Source organism: Cyrtonyx montezumae, unplaced genomic scaffold (genome assembly GCF_038088225.1).
Source record: "Cyrtonyx montezumae isolate F1298 unplaced genomic scaffold, pur_monq_1.0 scaffold_14, whole genome shotgun sequence".
Classification (NCBI taxonomy): Eukaryota; Metazoa; Chordata; class Aves; order Galliformes; family Odontophoridae; genus Cyrtonyx; species Cyrtonyx montezumae.
In genome coordinates this window covers 9,569,356-9,589,113 of record NW_027071870.1, presented here as the reverse complement: position 1 = coordinate 9,589,113, position 19,758 = coordinate 9,569,356, and the positions used below count along the sequence as shown (strand labels likewise).

The window sequence follows — 19,758 nt, the reverse complement described above, 5'->3', positions numbered from 1 at the left end:
AGGCAACATTCACTTGACATGCTGAAGCGAACAACAGCTCCTCCGCAGTGCCCCTAATGCCATCCAGGGATTCCCTAGGATTATTCATGGGTGGACGGGGGGCAGGGATTGAGCCACAGGTGCTCGGAGCCGCCAGTGAGTGCCCCAGGACCGCCCCACAGATGTGTGGGGCTGCAATCGGCCTGAGAGCCCTTTCTGATCAACACCTCCAGGCTCCAGAGGCACGCGGGGCTCTGTGAACTACACGGCTCCCAGTGCCCCTGCCAGCTCTGAATAAACGCGCTGTGTGCGGAGCCAAGGGCTTGCAGAATTATTTCCTGAAAACTACTTTAGAACCAAAAGGAATTAATGAAGATGTGCCAGCTATTTCCTCCGCTGGCGTGCATGCCTCAGCCTCGCCAATAATAAATACCAACGGTTTGCACAGGAGCTGCAGTGCCGCACCGCGTGGTTTGCGCCCTGCAGGACCCATTCCCTGCACACAAACAGGAAAACACGGCATGCCAGCTCAGTGCCCCTCGGTGGGCATCGGCTGCAGGGGCCACCAGCACGGCCAACACCAGCCCGCTGCTGCATTGTTGGAGTTTGTGTGTTTTAAAACTCTTCACGGAGCTTTAAATTCCGTCCCACTAAAAGAAAAGAATACAGCTATCAGCACCGCCTCAGCAGATTAATAGGGTCCGCCTGGCTTTTTAATCTGCTTGGATAAACATTTGTATTTATTATTACTGGAAAACGCTGAGAAACCATCTAAGTCATCAGAGATTTATGAATGATCAATTATGTAAGAACGAGAGCAACTGGGGAGACATTTTTATATAACTGCAAGTTATAAAGAAGGACATTTTCAAACTTGGGCCAAAAACATTAAACGCTAAGCATCCCTAGAGAATCTTTCCACACCCCCCTTTTGTCCTCTGACTTCCTCAGGCTCCATCTGTAGGGTGACCTTGAAAAGAGCATGGCAAGTGGGGTCCCATCAGCCCACAGTGATCCACACTGCCTACAGATGTGGTGCTTTGCCTTTGGGGTTTCCCTTCAGGACACAAATCCCTCTCAATTACCTGACAGCCACCCGAGCATCTTTCAAGCAGAGCATCCCCACAGCTCTGCCTGACTTCTGTTCTACTGCCTGAAAGGAGGTTGTGGCGAGGCGGGGATTGGTCTCTTCTCTCAGGTAAGAGTGACAGGATGAGAGGGAATGGCCTCAAATTGCACGAAGGGAGGTTCGGGCTATCCAGTGGCCAGGCACTGGAACAGGCTGACCAGGAAAGTGGTGAAGACACCTTCTGGGAGGTGTTGAAGAAACATGTAGATGTGGTACTAAGGAGCACAGTTTAGTGGGCAACATTGTTAATAGGTGGATGGTTGGACTGGATGACCTCAGAGGTCTTTTACAACCTTAATGATTCTATGATGCCATGACCCACAGGAGGCTTTATGCAGTGAAAGCAGCTCAGGGTGTCTGGGAGCTCTATGCAGCAAGAGGAGGGCCATCAAACCGAAGCGCGTTATGACTGCGAATCTCTGTTTAAAATCCTAAAAGTCAGAAGGAATTGTGCATGCTCTCTGTCTTGTCTCCAGAAAGCGCCTCAGATCTGGGGTTGAAAGGGAATACGGCGCGGGCTGACACGCCGGGAGCCCCGCACAGAGTGCTGTCAGTGAGCAGAGAGGAAACGTCTCTGCGAGTATTATTAACATGTCAGTAGCACTGATAGATTCCAACTGAGATCAAACCCTCTCGCATTAGCTGCGTGCCAAAAACAGAGGAGGAAGCAGGGAAAGGAGAGGAAGTGTTATTATTCCCACGTTGCAGCTGTAGAATAGAGGCACGGAGATTGTGCAATCCTGGAGGTCGAGCAGAAATGCATGTGGCTGAGTGGGAAGCAGGGTCCCACCATGCTGCGGTCGCCTCCACCTAACCCTAACCCTAAAACCCCAACCCTAACCCAGCCCACACTCGCCTCCTCACTCCACTGCTATCAGTCATGTATGTGTTCGGACAGCCGGAGCTGCCTGGGAGCTGGGGGCCCCGCTGCCACCACGTGCTTCTGTCCACACACCAGGGCTCAGCCCATGCTTCGGAGCAGAGAACTATTTAAGATGATGACTGGACCTCTATCACCATCCATCATGCTGAAGAGCACTGGGGGTAAAATACCTGATTTCAGAGTTTCCAGTGAAGCTAGATGGGAAAACAGGAATACACTGCAGGGAGTTCAATAACACAGTGTGATGTTTATTTCTGCACAGGTGGATGAAGAAAAATTACAATAATTATTTTCTTGTTATCAACCGTTCAGTGTTTATCCCTACACTTTCAAAGCAGATAGGAAGTTTCTGCATCCTGACCTGCAGTCGGTGTTACATCCAAACATCTACATTCACTTCTCAAATGTAGAGCAGCCATCGGCTCTGTGAGACATTGCACAACAACACCATCCTCCTCTGACCAGGGGGAGCAGGAAAGCACTGAGCTGTCCCAGGGAATGCAAAACGCAGATTACAAAACTCATTCAAAGCAAGTGTAGTCAGGAAAAGAATGAGATGTGTAGCTGTCATGGTTTTGTGGTTGACCACACAACCATGACAGTAACACAGCAAAACTACTTGTGTTGACTATGTTGGTATAGCATATAACTAAGAAAAATACAGGTTGCACAGAGAGGTGGTGGGTGCCCCATCCCTGGAGACACCCAAGGTCAGGCTGGATGGGGCTCTGAGCACTGATGTAGCTGTGGTGCCCCCGTTCATTGCAGGGGGGTGGACCTGATGGCCTTTGAGGATCCTTTCCAACTCAAAGGATTCTATGGTTCTTTGAGTTATGCCAAGTGAGGCAGCAACAAAGCAGACATGGGGACAGTCACACATGGTGCTGGTGTGTTTGCTTCTGGCACACGGCTTTCCATCTCAATACATCTTCCTATGATTTTCTCTAAACCAAATACCTGTACAGAGAGAAAAGTGTGCCCACATTCTATCTTTCCAGTACTTCAGGCGCTGTTGAGGCACCTCCCAGATCTCACTGCCCTGCAGTTTTGTGCGTGCAGGAAGCTCCATAAACAGGAGGCAGTTTAACAGCCTAGCTTTGCTTCCAGAGGGACAACAAAACGATTTCCACCATAGATGCTGTCTGCCCAGCACAATGGCCCTGCAGTACGATTTATGGGCACTGACTCTGTGAGGTGCCCAAGGTCCTCCCTCCTTCCTTAGAAATACATGCCCAGAAAAGTCACAGATGCCCCCTCCCTGGGAGGCAATCACAGCCAGCCTGGATGGGCCCTGGTCAGTCTGATCTAATGAATGACAAACCTGCATACTGCTGAGTTGGGAACAGGATGATCTTTTAGGTCCCTTCCAAGCCCTTCTATGATTCTATGGTGATTTTATTGGCAGAAGATTTAGGTCCATCCCTGCTCAACGCCATCCCCACACTCTGGGGGCAGTGAGCAGCCACAGCTGACTCTGGCTGTCACAGAGCACACCCTTGGGGGCACCATTGCAGCCACTGCTGGTCATCAGGTAGTCCTCATGCACCTCTGTTGCTGGCCCTGTGACGCTCCCATGTCTGGCAGTGCTCTCTGCAGCCGTGCTGCCTGTGAGGGTGGCTGTGTTGCACTGAAGATAAGACCCATTTTGCATAATCCCAAACAATCCCACACTCGCCTGACACACAGTTATTCAGCCGCCCAGCATGCCATGGCACCATATACCAGGGACATGGGGAAATTCTTGGAATTTCGAACACACATGTTTACTGGGAAGGAATCTGCAGCTGGAGGGGGATGCTGTGAGAAAGCAGCATCACGGGAGTATTGCTGAAAGTATCACAAAACACAAATGGAGGAGGGAGAGAGCAAAACAGCTCCTCTGCCAGCTACCACAAGGGAGGTACCTGCCCCCAGTGGGAACGGGACACTCCGTGTAACCGGTGCTGCTCTGGCCTCGAGCAGCCATTGCCTCTGCCATGCACAGGGGGGTGAGTCACCTTAATTAAAAACACGAAGCCTGCAGCTCATATCACACTGATGATGTTAAACAAGCTCTGGAAATAGAAGCCCTGTTTTCGTTTAAGCTTTTTTCAACTGTGATCTAAGAAATAAAATATGGTGGGGGCGGATGTGTGTGAGGTCTACATGTGAAGATTTGGGAGATGTCGCTGTGTCGGAGGCTCAGAAGGCACTGCGGTGCCAACAGCTCCTGCCGCTGCCCCCTGCCCCGGCAGCGCCCGCCCTGCGCGTGCTTTGGTTATTTCCAGTGCCGCTTTCCAAATGCTGATTCCTGCCCTCGGCTCTGGTCGCTGTGATTTGTGCTGGGTGCAGGTGGGGATCTGCCAGATCCACAGCGACCTGCGGCCCTGCTGCCAGGGCAGCCCCACTGAGTGGCATCAGCAGGAGACAGCGGGGAAACCTTCCTTGCCTGAGTAGGGTAGAGGACCCCTTCGCTGCCCACGTGATGTCTGAAGGAAGGGTCCCACTTTCCACATCCAGCCCCACACAGTCTGTGTTACCCATGGGCATAGATGTGGGGCAGTGTGTATTGGTGAGGGCAGAGATGCGGCTGTGGTTTATTCCTGCAGGACAGCCCAAAGGTACACAGAGATACCAGAGGCAGAAATGAGTATCTTCCAATGAGGCCCCTTCCTCCTGAGCACCCTCATTCTCAGTGGGCAGCTGGGAGCAGGAGGACAGGGGAAAGCAGCATGGCTGCAGGTGGAAAGGTCACCTTCCCATATGGCAGCACTTGGTTCTCATGAAGCCCCTTGCTTTCTCACCCCCTCTATGCCCAAAGGCCATGGCAGCACTGCTTGCTGGCTGCACGGAGGCAACCCCCAACACCTGTGGTCTCCTTTCTGGCTATTTGGACTTTCCTCAGATGAGGACCATCAGTGACACGTTTGGTTTTTTTTCCCAGGGTGTGGGCATAGAGGGGCAGTGATCTGTTCCCCTGAGCATCAACGGGGTGTGCTGAGCACACCGCTTCTCCTATCTCCATCCTGCAAGCTTTGCGGGGTGGGTAACCCCGCTGCCAGGGTGCCCACGGAACCCCTTCGCATCTCGCGTGGATGTGTGACGTCAAAGAGCGTGGCCGTGACGTCACACTCCCATATGAACACCGCAGCAGAAGTGCTGCCTGCACCGGCGGGAGGGATCGGGACAGAGACCCCGGGGGGGCTGCGGGGCCGGGGGACACCGCGCCGCGGGAGGGGGTAGAGCGGCCAGGGCGGTGCTGCTCAAACAGCGTCTCAGTTACGTCCGTGTAAATATTGACCGTGGCCATCTTCTGCGTTGCTACGAGCAGAAGTCGAGATGTGAAGCCCGGAGGGACTGGGCTCGAGGGTGCGAGGCGGCGAGGCCGGGGGTGCCGTGGGAGCGGTCCGGGGACGTGCGGGCAGCGCCGGGGATGCTGCAGGGCGCGGGCTGCCTCCGGCCCGGACTGCGCCCTCATTTATAGACCCTGTGGGACGGGACGGGGAGGCGAAGGAGGGGAACAAGATGAACGGAGGGGGATATTTCCCGGGGTGCGGCTCCGTTAAACGGAGGCGTTAATGAGCGGCGCGGGGCTGCTCCGCCCGCACCGGCGCCGGCTGCGCCCTGCGGTTCCGAACGGGGATCTCCCCCGTAGGCAGCGCGACCTTATCGGGTGTCCTCGCCCGGGACCCCCCCGCCGCGCACCACGAGGACCGGGCTCCCACCGCTGCCCCTCGCACTGCCTCCGCAGCGCCGTCCGGCGGGGCCGTGCCCTTCTCGGGGTCCCCCGACCAGCGGTGACCCACCCCGGCCCCGGGAGGGGGAGCGGCGGTGCGGACGGCTGCGCGGCGGCTGTGCCTCCCTCGGGCGCCGGCGCTGCGCATTTGGTGGTCGTTAAAAACAATTTGTTTCCCTCCCCCCAAACACGTTTGGGGAGGGGGAAGGGGAAAATCGTTCCGAGGGAGGGGAGGAGAAGGGAAAGGAAAAAAAAAAAAAAAAAAAGGAAAAAGGAGGGGGAGAGAGAGAAACGGCACAGAAAGCCGCGCTCCGAACTATTGCGACACGGAGCGAGCAGAGCGGCGGAGGCTGCGGCGAGGTGCGGGCGGAGCGGGGCCGCGGCCGTGGGAGCGGGCGGGGGGGCGGGCGGCCCCCGGGGGTGGGCAGGCGGCGCCCGGGGCTGCCCGGGGCGGTGCGCGCGGCCGCCGGGTGACCGCTGCCGCCTCCCCGCAGCGCAGAGCGGAGCCCCCGCACCTCGGAGCCGGCGGCCAGCCCGACGGCGGCCCCCAGCCCCCCCACCATGAACACCATCGTCTTCAGCAAGCTGAGCGGCCAGGTGCTTTTCGAGGAGGACGCCAAGGAGCGGGAGCGGGGCGGCCGGCCCTACGTGGGGGTGGTGGAGGGCCCGCACCACGCCGAGGTGCTGCTCCCCGACAGCCCGTCCATCAAGGAGAGCCTCAGCCTGCGCAACCGGAGGACGGGGTATGCCCCGCGCTCGGCCCCGGCCCGGGTTGGGGTCGCTGGGGCGGGGGGAAGGGTTCGGACGGGCTCCCCTCGCCCCCTCCACGCTGTTCCCGGCACTCCCCCGGTGGCAGATTCCGCCGATGGGTGATGCAGAAGAGCCCGAGCTGTCGGAACGCGTCCGTCCGGCGGCGTGACCGCCTCCCCCGGCTCGGGCACAACCAGAGCGGGGCGAGCCGCGGTCCCCTTCGCTTGGGCGCTGCGCGTTCACGAATGCCCAGAACGGAGCCGCGCTGGGTGCTGCCCTTAGTTGGACGCGTGGCGGTGCGGGACCTCGGGACGTGCCCCCCCCCCCTCGCACCCCTCCGCTGCCGCCGTGCTCGCGGCTCTCGGAGCCGCCGTGGGGAGAAAGGCGGCGCCGGTGTCGGCGCGCTCCCGGAGTGGGGATTTAAAGCGGAATAACGGCCCGCGGTCGAGCGGGGGTTTGCTCCGAAGACACCTGGGGCTGAGCCGCCCGCTGCTGCTTGGCTAGCTGTGGGACAGGTGGAACAGGAGGCGATGGGAGGACCCGGGAGCTCGGCCGGAGCGCGGAGGGTTGAACGGGCGGCCGCCGACCGAGCGTTTCGGGTCAGCTTTAGAAACTAAAGGAACGCAGCGAACCGTGCCGAGGAGCTTTTTTCGCTCCATATTTCCACCTTAACGATTGCATCAGCTCCGCGCGGTAGTGGCGCGGCGGGACGGCAGCGCGGAGCGCGTCCCAGGCAGCGCTGCTCCCGGCCGAGGCTGCGGGAGAGTCCCGCCCGGCCCGGCCCGGCCCCGCGGCGCCCCCTGCTGCCCCCGCGCCCTTCTGCTGCCCCCGGGCGCGCTCACTCGCTTTTGGTTTCCGACACTTTATTTAAAAAGAACAAACACCAGGCACCTTCCCCTTCCCCCTCCCGTGTCTATGTATTTATTTTTTCATCTTTACTCTTCTTTAAAAATTCCTGTATTATTGTTATTTCTTCTTCTTTTTTTTTTCCCTATTGGTAGCTGAGTTTCATTTCCTCCTTTTGACCGCTTAACCTTTTTTCCCCCCGCGTTTTTCCCTCTCGGCACCGCTCCCGCATGACCGCCGCTCACCGCCGCTGTTGGTGCCGCGCGTGTTCCCTCCCGGACGGGGGCTGGGGGCCGAGAGCCGTGCTCGGGCCCCGCTGTGTCCCGTCCCGAATGCACCACGCAGTCCCGCACCGCCTCAGGGACGAAATCCCCGCTTCCCCCAGCCCCCCAGCCTTCGCCCCCCCGTTCTTCGTCGGCGCATCCCGGGACAGGGTCCCCCGGTTGTGTCGGTGCCCCCCTGAGCCCCTTTCTCGGCTACAGGGCGCGGCAGAGCGGCGGCAAGGTGCGGCACAAGCGGCAGGCGCTGCAGGACATGGCGCGGCCGCTCAAACAGTGGCTCTACAAACACCGCGACAACCCGTACCCCACCAAGACCGAGAAGATCCTGCTGGCCCTCGGCTCCCAGATGACCCTGGTGCAGGTAAGAGACGCCTCGCCCGGACGGGAGGGACCGGGACAGCCGCTGTTAGAGCCGTCGGTGCGGTCGGGGAGAGGTGGGCACGTCCTTCCCTCTGCCGCCCTCCAGCATCACCCCGTGCCCGCGGGTGGCTGTTCCCACACGTGGACGGTGAGGGCTGCGGGCAGCGAAAACCGCGTTTCCCCTCCTCCCTTGGTAGGAGAAGGTGCTGCATCCTTCATCTCATCCATAAGTACCGCGGGAAGAGTTTCGCGTGGTCTTTAAAATTAAACTTCAGGTTCTCTCCCCAGATCAGTAACGGGAGATGTCAGCGCACGGTAGGGCTTGTTCAGGGAGCTGTAGGAAGCGACTCATTTACCTTTTGAAAACAGTCTGGATCGGAAAGCATCGCGCTGCTCCGATAGCAGCCACCACCTGCTACCCCCGACCCCACGCTGCCATGTGGGCACACGGGGCTCAGCAGCTCATGGAGCACTTTGGAGCTGTACAGTGCAGCCAGAGGTAGCTGTGCTCTCAGGTACAGCCTCGCTGCTGAAGCAGGAGGGGGCAATTGGTTGCAGATGTTGGTAAATCTGATGGCTTTGTTCCCTGTGCCATCTGGTGCTCTGTGCAAATGGGTGGTGCGATGCTATCAGTCGCTGAGCGATGCTGTCCCGGCTCTGGATGCTGCAAGGATTGATGTACTGTGTATGGTCTGATTCCCGCACTGCTGCTGGGTGTGTGATGTGAAACACACAGCAGGATGGGTTCTCAGTGCTCTGCCCAACGTGTGATATGACACTGTGGGGGACATGACAGTATCCGTATGGAAAAGCAGGCAGCAGTCTGGAGTTATGGTTCTGAGCTCCTTCAGAAAAGGCAGTGCTCCGAGCTCCCATTCTTATAACATTGGCAGAAGGGGACACTTTTACACTTCAGTACCTCATTGTGGAACTATTGCACTACCAAAACACCACTACTTTGACAAAAATAATATTAATGTCTCAGAGAATGCCAATTATAGCTGGAAGATACAGTTAAAATAACTTCTTCACTTTGTAAAAACATGCATGCAAGGTCTGCTCAGACTTATAAAAATTTAATTGGATAAACACTGTCCATTCAATGCCGCAATTGAATAGGAGCAGTTTATTGAACTGCAGCTTTTTGAATATTCCCATATTTCTATGTGAAATTTAAAACATACATCCAGAATACGTGTCTGGAGAGTTTCACATTTGTGACATATTGAGGAGTTCTCTTCATCCTTTACAAAAGCCACGGAATGGATATACAATGGGACAGTATCTGTTGGTGGTTTTTGCAGTACTTCTCAGTAGGTCCCGGTTGGGATGTGCTGTACTTGTCTCCGTAACAGCACCAAGCAAGCCATGGCCACTGCTCCAAGGAGCAGTATGATTTATGTCAGGTGTAGAAAAAAGAGTTACAGAGCGCTGCATTTATCCCTGCTAGACCCCCATGGCTCTGCTGGATTTACACTGAAACTGAATTTGAGCAGTTTATTTCTACAAAATGGAATATTTGAAAGAGTTGTGCAAAGCAGCACATCCATCTTCATTTACAGAAGCACACCATCAAAAAGAAGCCCCAGATGTTTCTTCCATCACTTGGGTGCACTGCTTTTTTAATTCATGAATAGCGTAGCATCTGCATGAGAAGTAAATAAGTAGGTCTGGCAGCAGCAGTAATCCCTGAGCTTGGAGGAGCAAAACAGCACCCACCCCTCCTTGCCTTTCACATGGCAGGAGAGAGTCCAGATCAATGTTCCTGTTCTCGGAGATCTCAGCCACACTGGGTTCATCTGTAACATCTTCCCTGGAGCCCAGGCTCGTTCAGATGGGGCTGCTATAGCCAAGAGCAGTTTGGGAGTGGGCTTCAGTATCTGTTGGAAAGTTCTGTGTCTCCCCCAGACAGGGTCTATGGGGACTACTTTTCTAGTCTGACAACACCAAACATCACTGGAGAACCAGGAATTGGTGTAGTATCTTCTCTCTGGGTTGTGCATCTTCATGATGAGCTCGCATCTTACCCTTCTCCAGTTTCTCAGCTCTCACCTTGCAGCTTTCTGCTCTGAAGGGTACTGCTGAAAATCCCTCCAAACTGCCACCAAAATGTCACTTAGGCAGTGAACAGTTGGGGATTTTTTCTGTTTTTCACCTGTCTGCCAACCTTAGGAGAGTACTTCAGCAGCTGCCTGGGACACAGTGTTGGTTGCTGTGACATCAGTGCAGAGGCTGCAGCTCTTCTTTCCTTTCTTCTGACAAACCTTACCCTGACACATACCATATTCCAGTCTGTGCCATCCTTCCAAAAGAACTTTTGCAGGACTATGTGGCATGGATATAGGTAATCCTTTTGTGAGATAAATAGGTAAATATGCAGCTCCGTTTTTTTACTATATTAGGACAGAATCAGAATGCCAAATTTTCCACTATTACATTTTCATTAGTTCTGCTGTCACCCAGTTGGATGATTTTGAATTAATTTCCCCTCCCTCCCCAATACTTTGGCTGAGCCCCCTGCTCCTTGTGCTGCATGACAGAGGGGCTCTTCCACCTTCAGAGGGGAAGTCGGACTCTTTCAGGGAGGTAAGATTTTGCAGCAATCATAAATCATCTTGTTTCTCTGTAAGTAGTAGCAAAACCTGGTGCACATTCTGGGCTCACTTCTTCCTGAGCAGTCCAACGAGGTCTTCAGGAGTCCTCCAGGCAAATGTTATTGCAGCTTGCAGTCCAACAGTCGAAAGTTTTCTGTTTCCCAAACTGCCAAAGCAGGAAACCAGAAAAGCAATATAAATTGAGAAAGCATTTTATGTTTTACTCCAATTAGATTCTGATTCAGAATCCAATATTTTCTCCTATTAATGTGCTATTAACGTGCTATATTTTCATTTGTATTATTACCGCAGTGCTTGATTTATTTTATTTTAAATTTTGTTTTAGATGTTCTTGTGAAATAAAAAAGAAAAATGGCCATCCATTCCTTCCAGAAAGAAACATGAATAGCCGTATTGTAGAAGAGCAGCTTTCTGCAATACTAGGATTAATACACGGGTCATGCGCTGCTATGGATTTAATAGTATTCGGATCCACACAGGCATATCGGGATTACCACGGGAGGAGCGCTGCTCGATTTGTTCCCGTTCTGAAACCTCAGCCACTCTTAAGCACTGAAGCAGAAAAAATCACAATGAGTCTGAAGAGGCTCTTCAGAAGCAAAGCCAGAGGGTCAATATTTCTTGATGCCGATATAAGTACTTGATGCTCTCTGGGAACAGCTGAGCTGATGTAAAATATGAGTGCAAGGAAGCACTTTCCATTATTCTCCCTGTTGGTTTCTTTTAGTCTTTTCCCTTTTACAGAATAGCTGTATTATTGTGGCTGACAAGAGAAATGGGTTTGGTCATGCAGTTTGTCAGGATGCTTAGTTCTTGGGAGATCTCAGAGATGGCTTGTATATAAATCACTGTAGCTTTTGTTGTTTTGTTTTGTTTTTGAATTTTCGGAGATCACCATAAGAGGACCACAGTAAAAAGAAGGTAGGACCTTCATGAAAGGTGGCTGGCTCTGAAGTGGATTTACCTAACTTTCTTTCATCCTCAACATGCCTTGTTTAATTGCGTTTGAAATCAGTTTCTGGAGTGAGCACTTACTGATTTGCATTTCACCAGAAAGCCGCTCTTGTACATGCTGACTGAAGGTTATTCCACAATGATTGGATAACTACTACTTCCTCCTCTCATAGCAGAAAACTTGAAATATGACTCATCTTGTCACATTGATACGCAGGATGCAAGGAGTTGGCACAGGAAGAATGAGCCCAAAATAAACCAAGAGTACCAGGCAAAAATCACTCTCGCTAAATTTAATTGTTTTTATGTATGAGTCACGCTAATACTACCCTCTCTTCCTTTCCTATGATGAAAGATTGATTAAATATTTCAAAGTGTGATGGTGTGCAGCATAACGAAATCTCTCTCGCGAGATGGTGGGGAGCCACTGGCTCGGTGAGGTGATGCAGGACTCCAGGCTGCTCTGTTCTTGTCATGCCATTTCTGGTTTCAAAGCTCCCCTACGTGCCACCACGGGCAGGTGGCTCATGCTGCAGCTGGGCGGTCTGCAGCAAGTTTGTTCACGGCATCAGTAGGTGGATGGGTGCCAAGCCACCTTTTCTGGTTTACTATAACGATTGCTGTGTCAATATGATGAATATAAACAAGTAGCCTTGGAGGAGAGTGAATGTTACTCTTTGCTGCGAGCTACGACTTTGGTCTCCTAACCTGTCGCTGCAAACTATATGCTTTGTGGAGCTCTGTGTTGGGCAGCTGAGCACTGATCCAGGGCTCACTGTTTTCAGAGGAGCCCTCCTTTGTGTAGGTGTGATTTTGTGCAAAATGTGAGTGGGAGGCTCAAAGTGCCACTGCTGGCTCCTGTGTAGGGCTCTGAGCCGCAGTCCTGTTTCTCCTCCAGCAGCCAGGATTCCTTGCTTTCTTCATCATCCCAGAAGAGATTATTGGTATGGAACAATTAGCCAAGTGCTTTCATGCCACTTAGGCAGCCCCCATGGCAGTAGGCAGGTGACAGAAGTAGGGCTGGACCCAGACTGAGGCCCACAGCTCAGCTTCCCAGCAGCATACGTGTCAGCCAGCTCTGGAGGTGACACCAGATGAACGGTGCAGCAGTGCTAGCTCACACTGTGGCCACAGCAGCCCCAGCTTTGTGTTCAGGCTGTGTGCCAACCTTGTAGGCCTGAGGGACAACACTATGAGTCCATTTGCAGTGTCACGCTCTCGAAAATACTCTGCATCTGGGAGCTAAGAAAATGAGTAACTTCCCATCTTCGGTAGTCACTGTACAAGGGATTTGTATCTCTGCTGCTTTTTACCTTTTCCATGACAGAAACAGTTGCAGAAGTTGCTGCTCTTCTCTTCAGACATGCATAAACCTTGTGTACACCGCATGCGTTAGATTTGTTTCTTTCCATTGTTTTCCAGGAAAGCTAATACATAATTTTTAAGCAGGTCTCAAACTGGTTTGCCAACGCAAGACGTCGCCTTAAGAACACAGTCAGGCAGCCAGACCTCAGCTGGGCTTTGCGAATAAAACTGTACAACAAGTATGTCCAAGGGAACGCCGAAAGGCTGAGCGTGAGCAGTGACGACTCGTGCTCTGAAGGTTTGTTGGTGCTTTTTTATCAATTTCACACTGATCAATTACATTTAGAAAGTCCCAGATAGGACAGGTTAGCTCTGGTTTCTCATAACATGCTTTCAGCAGAGCCACCTCTACTTCGTGTGAATTAGGCACCATTTCTGGCTCCCAAATACTATTGGGAGTAGTTGCAAAATGCTTGCAAGATGGGAATTTGTAGGTTTATTTATGGGTTATGTATTATTTGCCTGCTTTGTGTAGCTTTCCTACTAGAAATGGAATTGCTAGTCCATTCATTTCTACAAGGCTATTCTAATTTAAAAGAAAAAGAATTCCTTTGTCAGGACTTAAGGAAATGTGAAGTCTCTGGACCGTTGCTTTCCTAGAAGGAAGGGGTGCATCAATGTCACATAGTCAAGAGACTCTTATTAAATTCAGGGGGGCTTTTTTTTATCCTAAACTATATATCACTGCAAGTACTACTGCATGTCATGTCATACTGCTGTAGTTTATGTATTTTACCCACAAATGTTTGCCTTAAAGATTCACTGAAAATCTCTCTTGCCTGAATTAACACATACAGGACTATTTTTAAACACTAACACAATTTTTTAATCAAACATTGTTACTAATCATGGCCGGGGGCTTTTTTTTTTTTTTTCATGTTGTGAGGATAAAAAGCTACAGAACAATGCCAGAAATGTGTATGTGGATTTTTAGAAGGACACATTCCAAGCTTTGCTTAGTTTCAGTTCTATTTGTTTCAATTTCAATTTGTACTCACATTTCTTTGGAAGGGACTTTCCTTTGAAAGATTGGTTGCAGGACAGCCAAAAAAAATGCACAGTTTAACCAGATATGCTTCAGTATGCCCCAGTATTCAGGAAAAGCTATGATCATAAGAGTTAAGCTTATCATCCAAATTTTGAGGGGCTTATTATTGGTTTAAGGCACTTCTCTTTTCTTTCTTTCTACCTGCTTCACCTTGCTTACAAGCACGTTAGACCTAAACACTGTTCTCTACAGTTTATAATAATAGCTGGAACGTCTGAGAACCCTGGAAACTACAGTGAGCAATGTGTGAACAGAAGAAAATGAAAATCATTTTCTGATGCTGAAGTAAAAAATTACTTGTCTAGCTTTAGTGGTGACAATTTTAAAATGTAGAGAATGCCTCACTAAATATTAGATATTTGATGTGTTACTGTATCTTTCTTCCTTTGTTTTCAGATGGAGAAAATCCTCCAAGAAACCATATGAATGAAGGGGGATACAACAAACCAGTTCATCACACTGTGATTAAAACTGAAAGCTCAGTCATAAAAACAGGAGTGAGACCAGAAACAAGTGCCAATGAGGATTACGTGTCACCTCCCAAATACAAAAACAGCTTATTGAATCGTTACCTGAATGACTCATTGAGACATGTCATGGCTACTAACGCAGCTATGATGGAAAAAACAAGGCAAAGGAATCACTCTGGTTCATTTAGTTCCAATGAATTTGAGGAGGAATTGGTGTCTCCGTCATCATCAGAGACAGAAGGCAATTTTGTTTACCGTACAGGTAAGGGATTCTTCCTGATCCTTTTCAGTACAGTTGGCTTTGCTGCTTGTTCTCACCTGGAATGGGTGTTGCCTATTGGGCCTTTTATAAGAGCAGATGACACCTGTCCATCCTCTGCTATAGGAGTGGTAACTCCTGTCTGTACTTTAGTTTGAGAGTGGATTAACTCTTTTCCAGTCCCTCCCATTCCCCAGACATGTCTGCTTTGCTGTGAAGCTCCATGCTGTTCCTGGCTGCTCAATGAAGCTGCTTCTTCCTTTTAAATGGAGCTGCAGGGCAGATTTTTGAAAGATGCTCACAGGTCTGTTTGCTGGCACTAAGGCAAGCCTAACAAGGGAGACTTCTGAGTACTGTGATAATAAGAGAGGTTTGGAGGAGAGGTAGAGGAAAGTGCCGTGGAGCCCCAGACACAAGACTTTGTGTTTTCCCAGTGGCTTTTTGTGGCCATATGCCTTCTGGGCAAGTGCACATGACTTTTTTTTTGCTTATTATTCATTCTATTCACTGTCCTCAGGGTACCTTCTCAGTCATGTGGCCTTTTGGATCTCTTACTATTACGTGGATTCAGACCTATCTCTGCATCAGTGCGCTGAACTAAGGGACAGTAAATATCTTGATTTAATGTTTCAGAGAGATTACATGTAATTTACAACTTGAATGTAATCAATAACAGCATAAAAGCATGATTTATACCATCCATCATGTTGCTGGTCAGAGGAGAGAATGTGGCACTGCCTGGTCTGTGCTGGCAGATTACTATAAATCAGGGCAAGGTTGGAACTGCTTAGGTTGCTGAAGGGCAGCATGTGCTGGAGAGCTCCTCTAAAGCTCTGTAGGCCTCCACCATTGTCTCGGTGTTTACCCCCATTGCAGCAGCCCCTGAGGTTGATCATTTCTCAAGCATCGTTTCTTTGGGGATGGATGGGTGGATGGATGGATGGATGGATGGATGGATGGATGGATGGATGGATGGATGGATGGATGGATGGAATGGATGGATGGACGGATGGACGAACACCACTGCAAGATGCTGGAGGGCTTGCATTTAACTAGTGTAGAAGTAGATGCAGTAGTTGGCTACTCATGGCTTCCCTGTAGGCAGGCTGGGTGCTCATTGCCTCCACAGCCCCTCAGTTTTGCAGCCTTGATCTGCTCCCTCTTGCCAAGCATATTCAACATGGTTTGTGTCCCTGTGGGGAATAGCAGGTTTTCAGAACGTCCAATGCTGTGGTGGGGGTGGGAGGATGTTGGTACATGCGGGTAGTCAGGAGATTATGAAGAGGACCGGAGGGCCCACAGAGGAACAGGATCTCATGGGGAGCAAGAACAGTGTATACATGATGAATATGTTTCAAAATTAATTCTCTCTGCTCATATAAGATATTTCTTTTTCAACATACCAAATGCATTTGGTCTGCATTATGGGCACGTTGTCTGCCAAATTTTATTTTTAAGTGAAAAGTTACTCAAGAACAGATGCAGCAGCTCAGATATGTAAACTTCTGTTTTTCTGTATTTTTGCACCATAACTTAAAAATGGACACAGCGACTTTTTAAAAATCATAATAAATTTGCTACTGGTTGAGTTCTTGCCAAGTTTTTAACTGCACTGAAAAATATGGTCTTCAAAGAGAAAGCTGAGACGGGCACGCTGTGACGGCAGTGAGTTCTCAGGCTGGGCTGGGCTGACCAAAAAGCAGCATTTGTCCATAAAGTTCATTAACTGGCGTTCCTGAAACTGCTCTTGAGATGGTATTTAAGTAACTTCTTCTTTGTTAATGTTCTGAAGTGCCAAGGGCTCTGGTGAGAACACACCGGCAGCTTTCAGGATGCAGTGTTATTCCTTTTGCGCTCTCAAAGTTGACAACCAGTTGCCTGATGGCAGAAACAAAAAGATCAATTATTTGATATATCCTTCCCGCATGTGTGTGTGCATTCGGGAAGTAATTTATAGAAACAGGCTTCTGTCAGTTACAAGGTTACAGCCCCACTAGTGATTTTCTGATTATGTTGTAACATGCAGGAATTGACTACGTCATGACTAAAGGTAGATATTTCCATGTTATCCTGAAACCTATTCAGAAATAGATGAAATTGTCCAAAAGACTAAGAGGTAGGAAGGGATAAATACAGGCATTTTATTTTTGAAGTCTTTTCTGTGTAGTTTGAACACCTGGGTTGGCAGCTCTCTGTGCAGTCATGCAGCAATTTGTGAAAGTAGCTGTAACCAACCCCATCTGGTTGAGCGAGACAGCAGTGTGTGTCTGACTGTGCCTCTCTGGGAGCAGCGAGTGAGTTTTTAGGTGCGGTGTCAGCACTTCCAAGGAGCTCCCCTCTGCAGTGCTGTGTTGTGTGAAGCGGTGAACTTTTAACAGAAAGAGGCTGAAGCAGAATTCTGAAGTTCTGATGGATGTTTCCGTTTATAAAGATGTTTTCATTGAGATGTCAAAAAACATGGAGTGAAAACTGATTGACGTTTTATTTTTGAGAAAACTTTGGCAAGTTTGCAGTGCTCCCACAAGCTGGAAGTCGTTTGTTTTGAAGGCAGATCTTTATTGTGCTTTCCTGGAAAAGCAGCTTTTTTTGTAGCAGTTGTGAGCAGAGAGTTTACTGCCGGGAGCTGCTCTGCGCTGTGGGCTGCTCTCTGCTCTCGGCCGCTTCGGTGCCGGTGGGATCTGAAGTGAGCATGGCTGCAGGCGGCTCAGCAGCATGTGCTGCATTAGCTGGGTATGAGCAGTGTCCAGTGACAGAAACAAGAAATTGCAGTTTAAAATTTATAAGGAAAATGGGTAGTGCCATTTCCCATTTCAGTCATTAACATGCTTATAAACACTGGCCCATATGCTACTCTGCGTTCATGCAACTGCGAAATCCCATGTAAAGATCAAGGACAGGCTGTGTAACACTGTATCAGGAGATCAGCCTTGGTTTGTACCTGTGCACTGTGAGCTCGCAGGGAGCATTTTTAGTGCTGGAATAGGAGCAGCAAACACCAAGGCTGTGCCTGCATATACGGTGTCTGTGTCTGCAGCTCCTACAGCCCTGTCCTCCCTGAGACAGGGTATGGGTGCAGCAGGATGCTGTGCGGGATGTGGGAGACAAAGTGCAGGATGCAGGGGATGCAGCACAGGATGCAGGGCGTGTGGTGAGGAATACAAGAGATGTAGTGTAGGGTGAGGGGGATTCAGAGCAGAATGAGGGGGGATGTGGTGTGAGATGTGGACAGAGGTGGTACTAGGTGCAAGGGGACACAGTGTACTATGTGAGGGGATGTGCTGCAGCCAACTCAGAGAGAACAGAGCACTGAATAGGCTGTGAGCATACTCAGACCTGTGAACATACTCAGACATCACATACATGAGCGTTTCTGTCGTAAGCTGATACGCTTATTATATATATATGTATATATGTAAAGTGACATCTGTGAATGTGTTCACTTAAGGCAGAAAATTTCTGTTCATATTTGCCCATGTACTGGTATAAAGTATATGTATGTATCATTGCTCAAATATGCCTTAAACTGTCCACTGAAAGGCACTCCGTACTTTTGTTTAGTTAAAAATCTTTGTTAGAGAAGTTTTCATTAACTCCTTGGCAGGCTGTCATCACTGCAGGTTCCCTGTATGACACCAATAACTAAAACCAGACATGTCTATCTCTAGTTGATGCACAAATGTGCATGGAAACAATAGTCAGACTGAAACAAGCACTCCAGAAATACACAGCGAAAAGGTCTGATAATGCTTGTAGTGAGGCTGCATGTTAATCCAAAACACCCTCATCACGCTTTGCTTTATGGGTTACCGGCACATCAGCTTATTTTTCTAATTACGGGCAGTGCTCTGCAAACCCTGTGTCGTTTGTTACCTGCGGAAACAAAATGTTCTGCATTGTTGGAGTTCAAGGAAATGAAAAATCCCAACTTTCTGGGATATCGCTGTCTGGTGGGTTGTGTTGGGCAGAGGAAAGCAAAAAATTAAAATGAAACAAAGAGAGAAGGTTGAAATGGCAGGACAGGGAGTTTTCAGACTTTTTATGTCAGCAGGTTTCCATTGATTTTACTTTATGTGTTACTTAGTGCAGCAGAAAAGCCAGAACAAATAAAAATAGTGAGGAAACCAAAGACTTGCAGGCCTGTGAAGGAGGGTGGCTTTGAAAAAAACTCCTGAATGAGTGGTTGAATTTTGAAGATGTTTGATCTCTATTTTTAGGCATTTATACTCAGGACTGTGTTTAGCTTGTGATGTTTTCATTACTGCTGCCCTTTTCTTTCCTCTTGCCTTCCTTGTTTTTTCTTTAATTTGGAATCCTGCAATGTCTGTGATTTATAAAGCATGATCCTGGGGCGCTTACTGCAACAAACTGAGCACTCAGCACACTGCAGGATCAGGCTCATGTTCCTGCAGAGCACTTGGGTATGAGGGCACTCACAGAGACACTCTGCAGACATGCAGACTGTAGAATGGCCCTGTGGTTTTGTGTGGTCCTTGCCAACTCCTCCTCTCAATTTAATATTTGTAGAAATTAACATGTAATTCAAAAACGAGCCATAAAATTTAAAAGCATAATGTGGACACAATGGAACCTGTTTTCAGAAACAACTCCAGGGACCAGGAAAAGCTGCGAGCTTTAGTGACTTTTCCAAGTTCCTTCTAAATGGTGCTGGGGACCTCAGGGATGCTTTAAACTTTAAAATAAATGCAAACTGGGGAGAGCTTGTTGCAGATCCTAATGTCATCAAGAAATGAAACTGAAAAGGGGAATGAGAGCGGAGTATTAAACACCCAAAGCAGTGTAACTGCAGTGTGGAGGTTGCACAGTTAAGATCATATTTCAGCAGGAATTTTATTATTACACGACCAGATTCGTCAACGCTGAAATAGTGTGGAATTGAGAATGGAGGAGCAGATTGCCTTTAATTTGCTGCTTTAATGTTTTTTCCTAAAGAAGAACTAAAAGGAAACTGCCTTGCTGCAGGGACAGTGTCAGGTTCAATATATATAATGGAAACCCAAAGCTGGGGATTTTAAAGATCTTTCCCGCTCCCCTTGTGTTAAGTCTTACATTTCTTTCAGTTCAAACAGAGAAAATCAAATGAGCT

At 49.7% G+C, this 19,758-nt stretch overlaps 1 protein-coding gene across 1 annotated transcript in view; it reads left to right on the top strand.

The window, feature by feature from the left end:
- Positions 1–6,252: 6,252 nt before the first annotated feature.
- Positions 6,253–19,758, top strand: part of MKX (mohawk homeobox) — a 41,003-nt gene continuing 27,497 nt past the window's right edge. The window contains exons 1-4 of the mRNA XM_065731427.1: positions 6,253–6,449; positions 7,785–7,944; positions 12,962–13,115; positions 14,322–14,657. Of these exons, the coding sequence (XP_065587499.1) occupies positions 6,268–6,449; positions 7,785–7,944; positions 12,962–13,115; positions 14,322–14,657 (832 nt within the window). The 5' untranslated portion in view covers positions 6,253–6,267. The remainder of the gene's footprint in view (positions 6,450–7,784; positions 7,945–12,961; positions 13,116–14,321; positions 14,658–19,758) is intronic.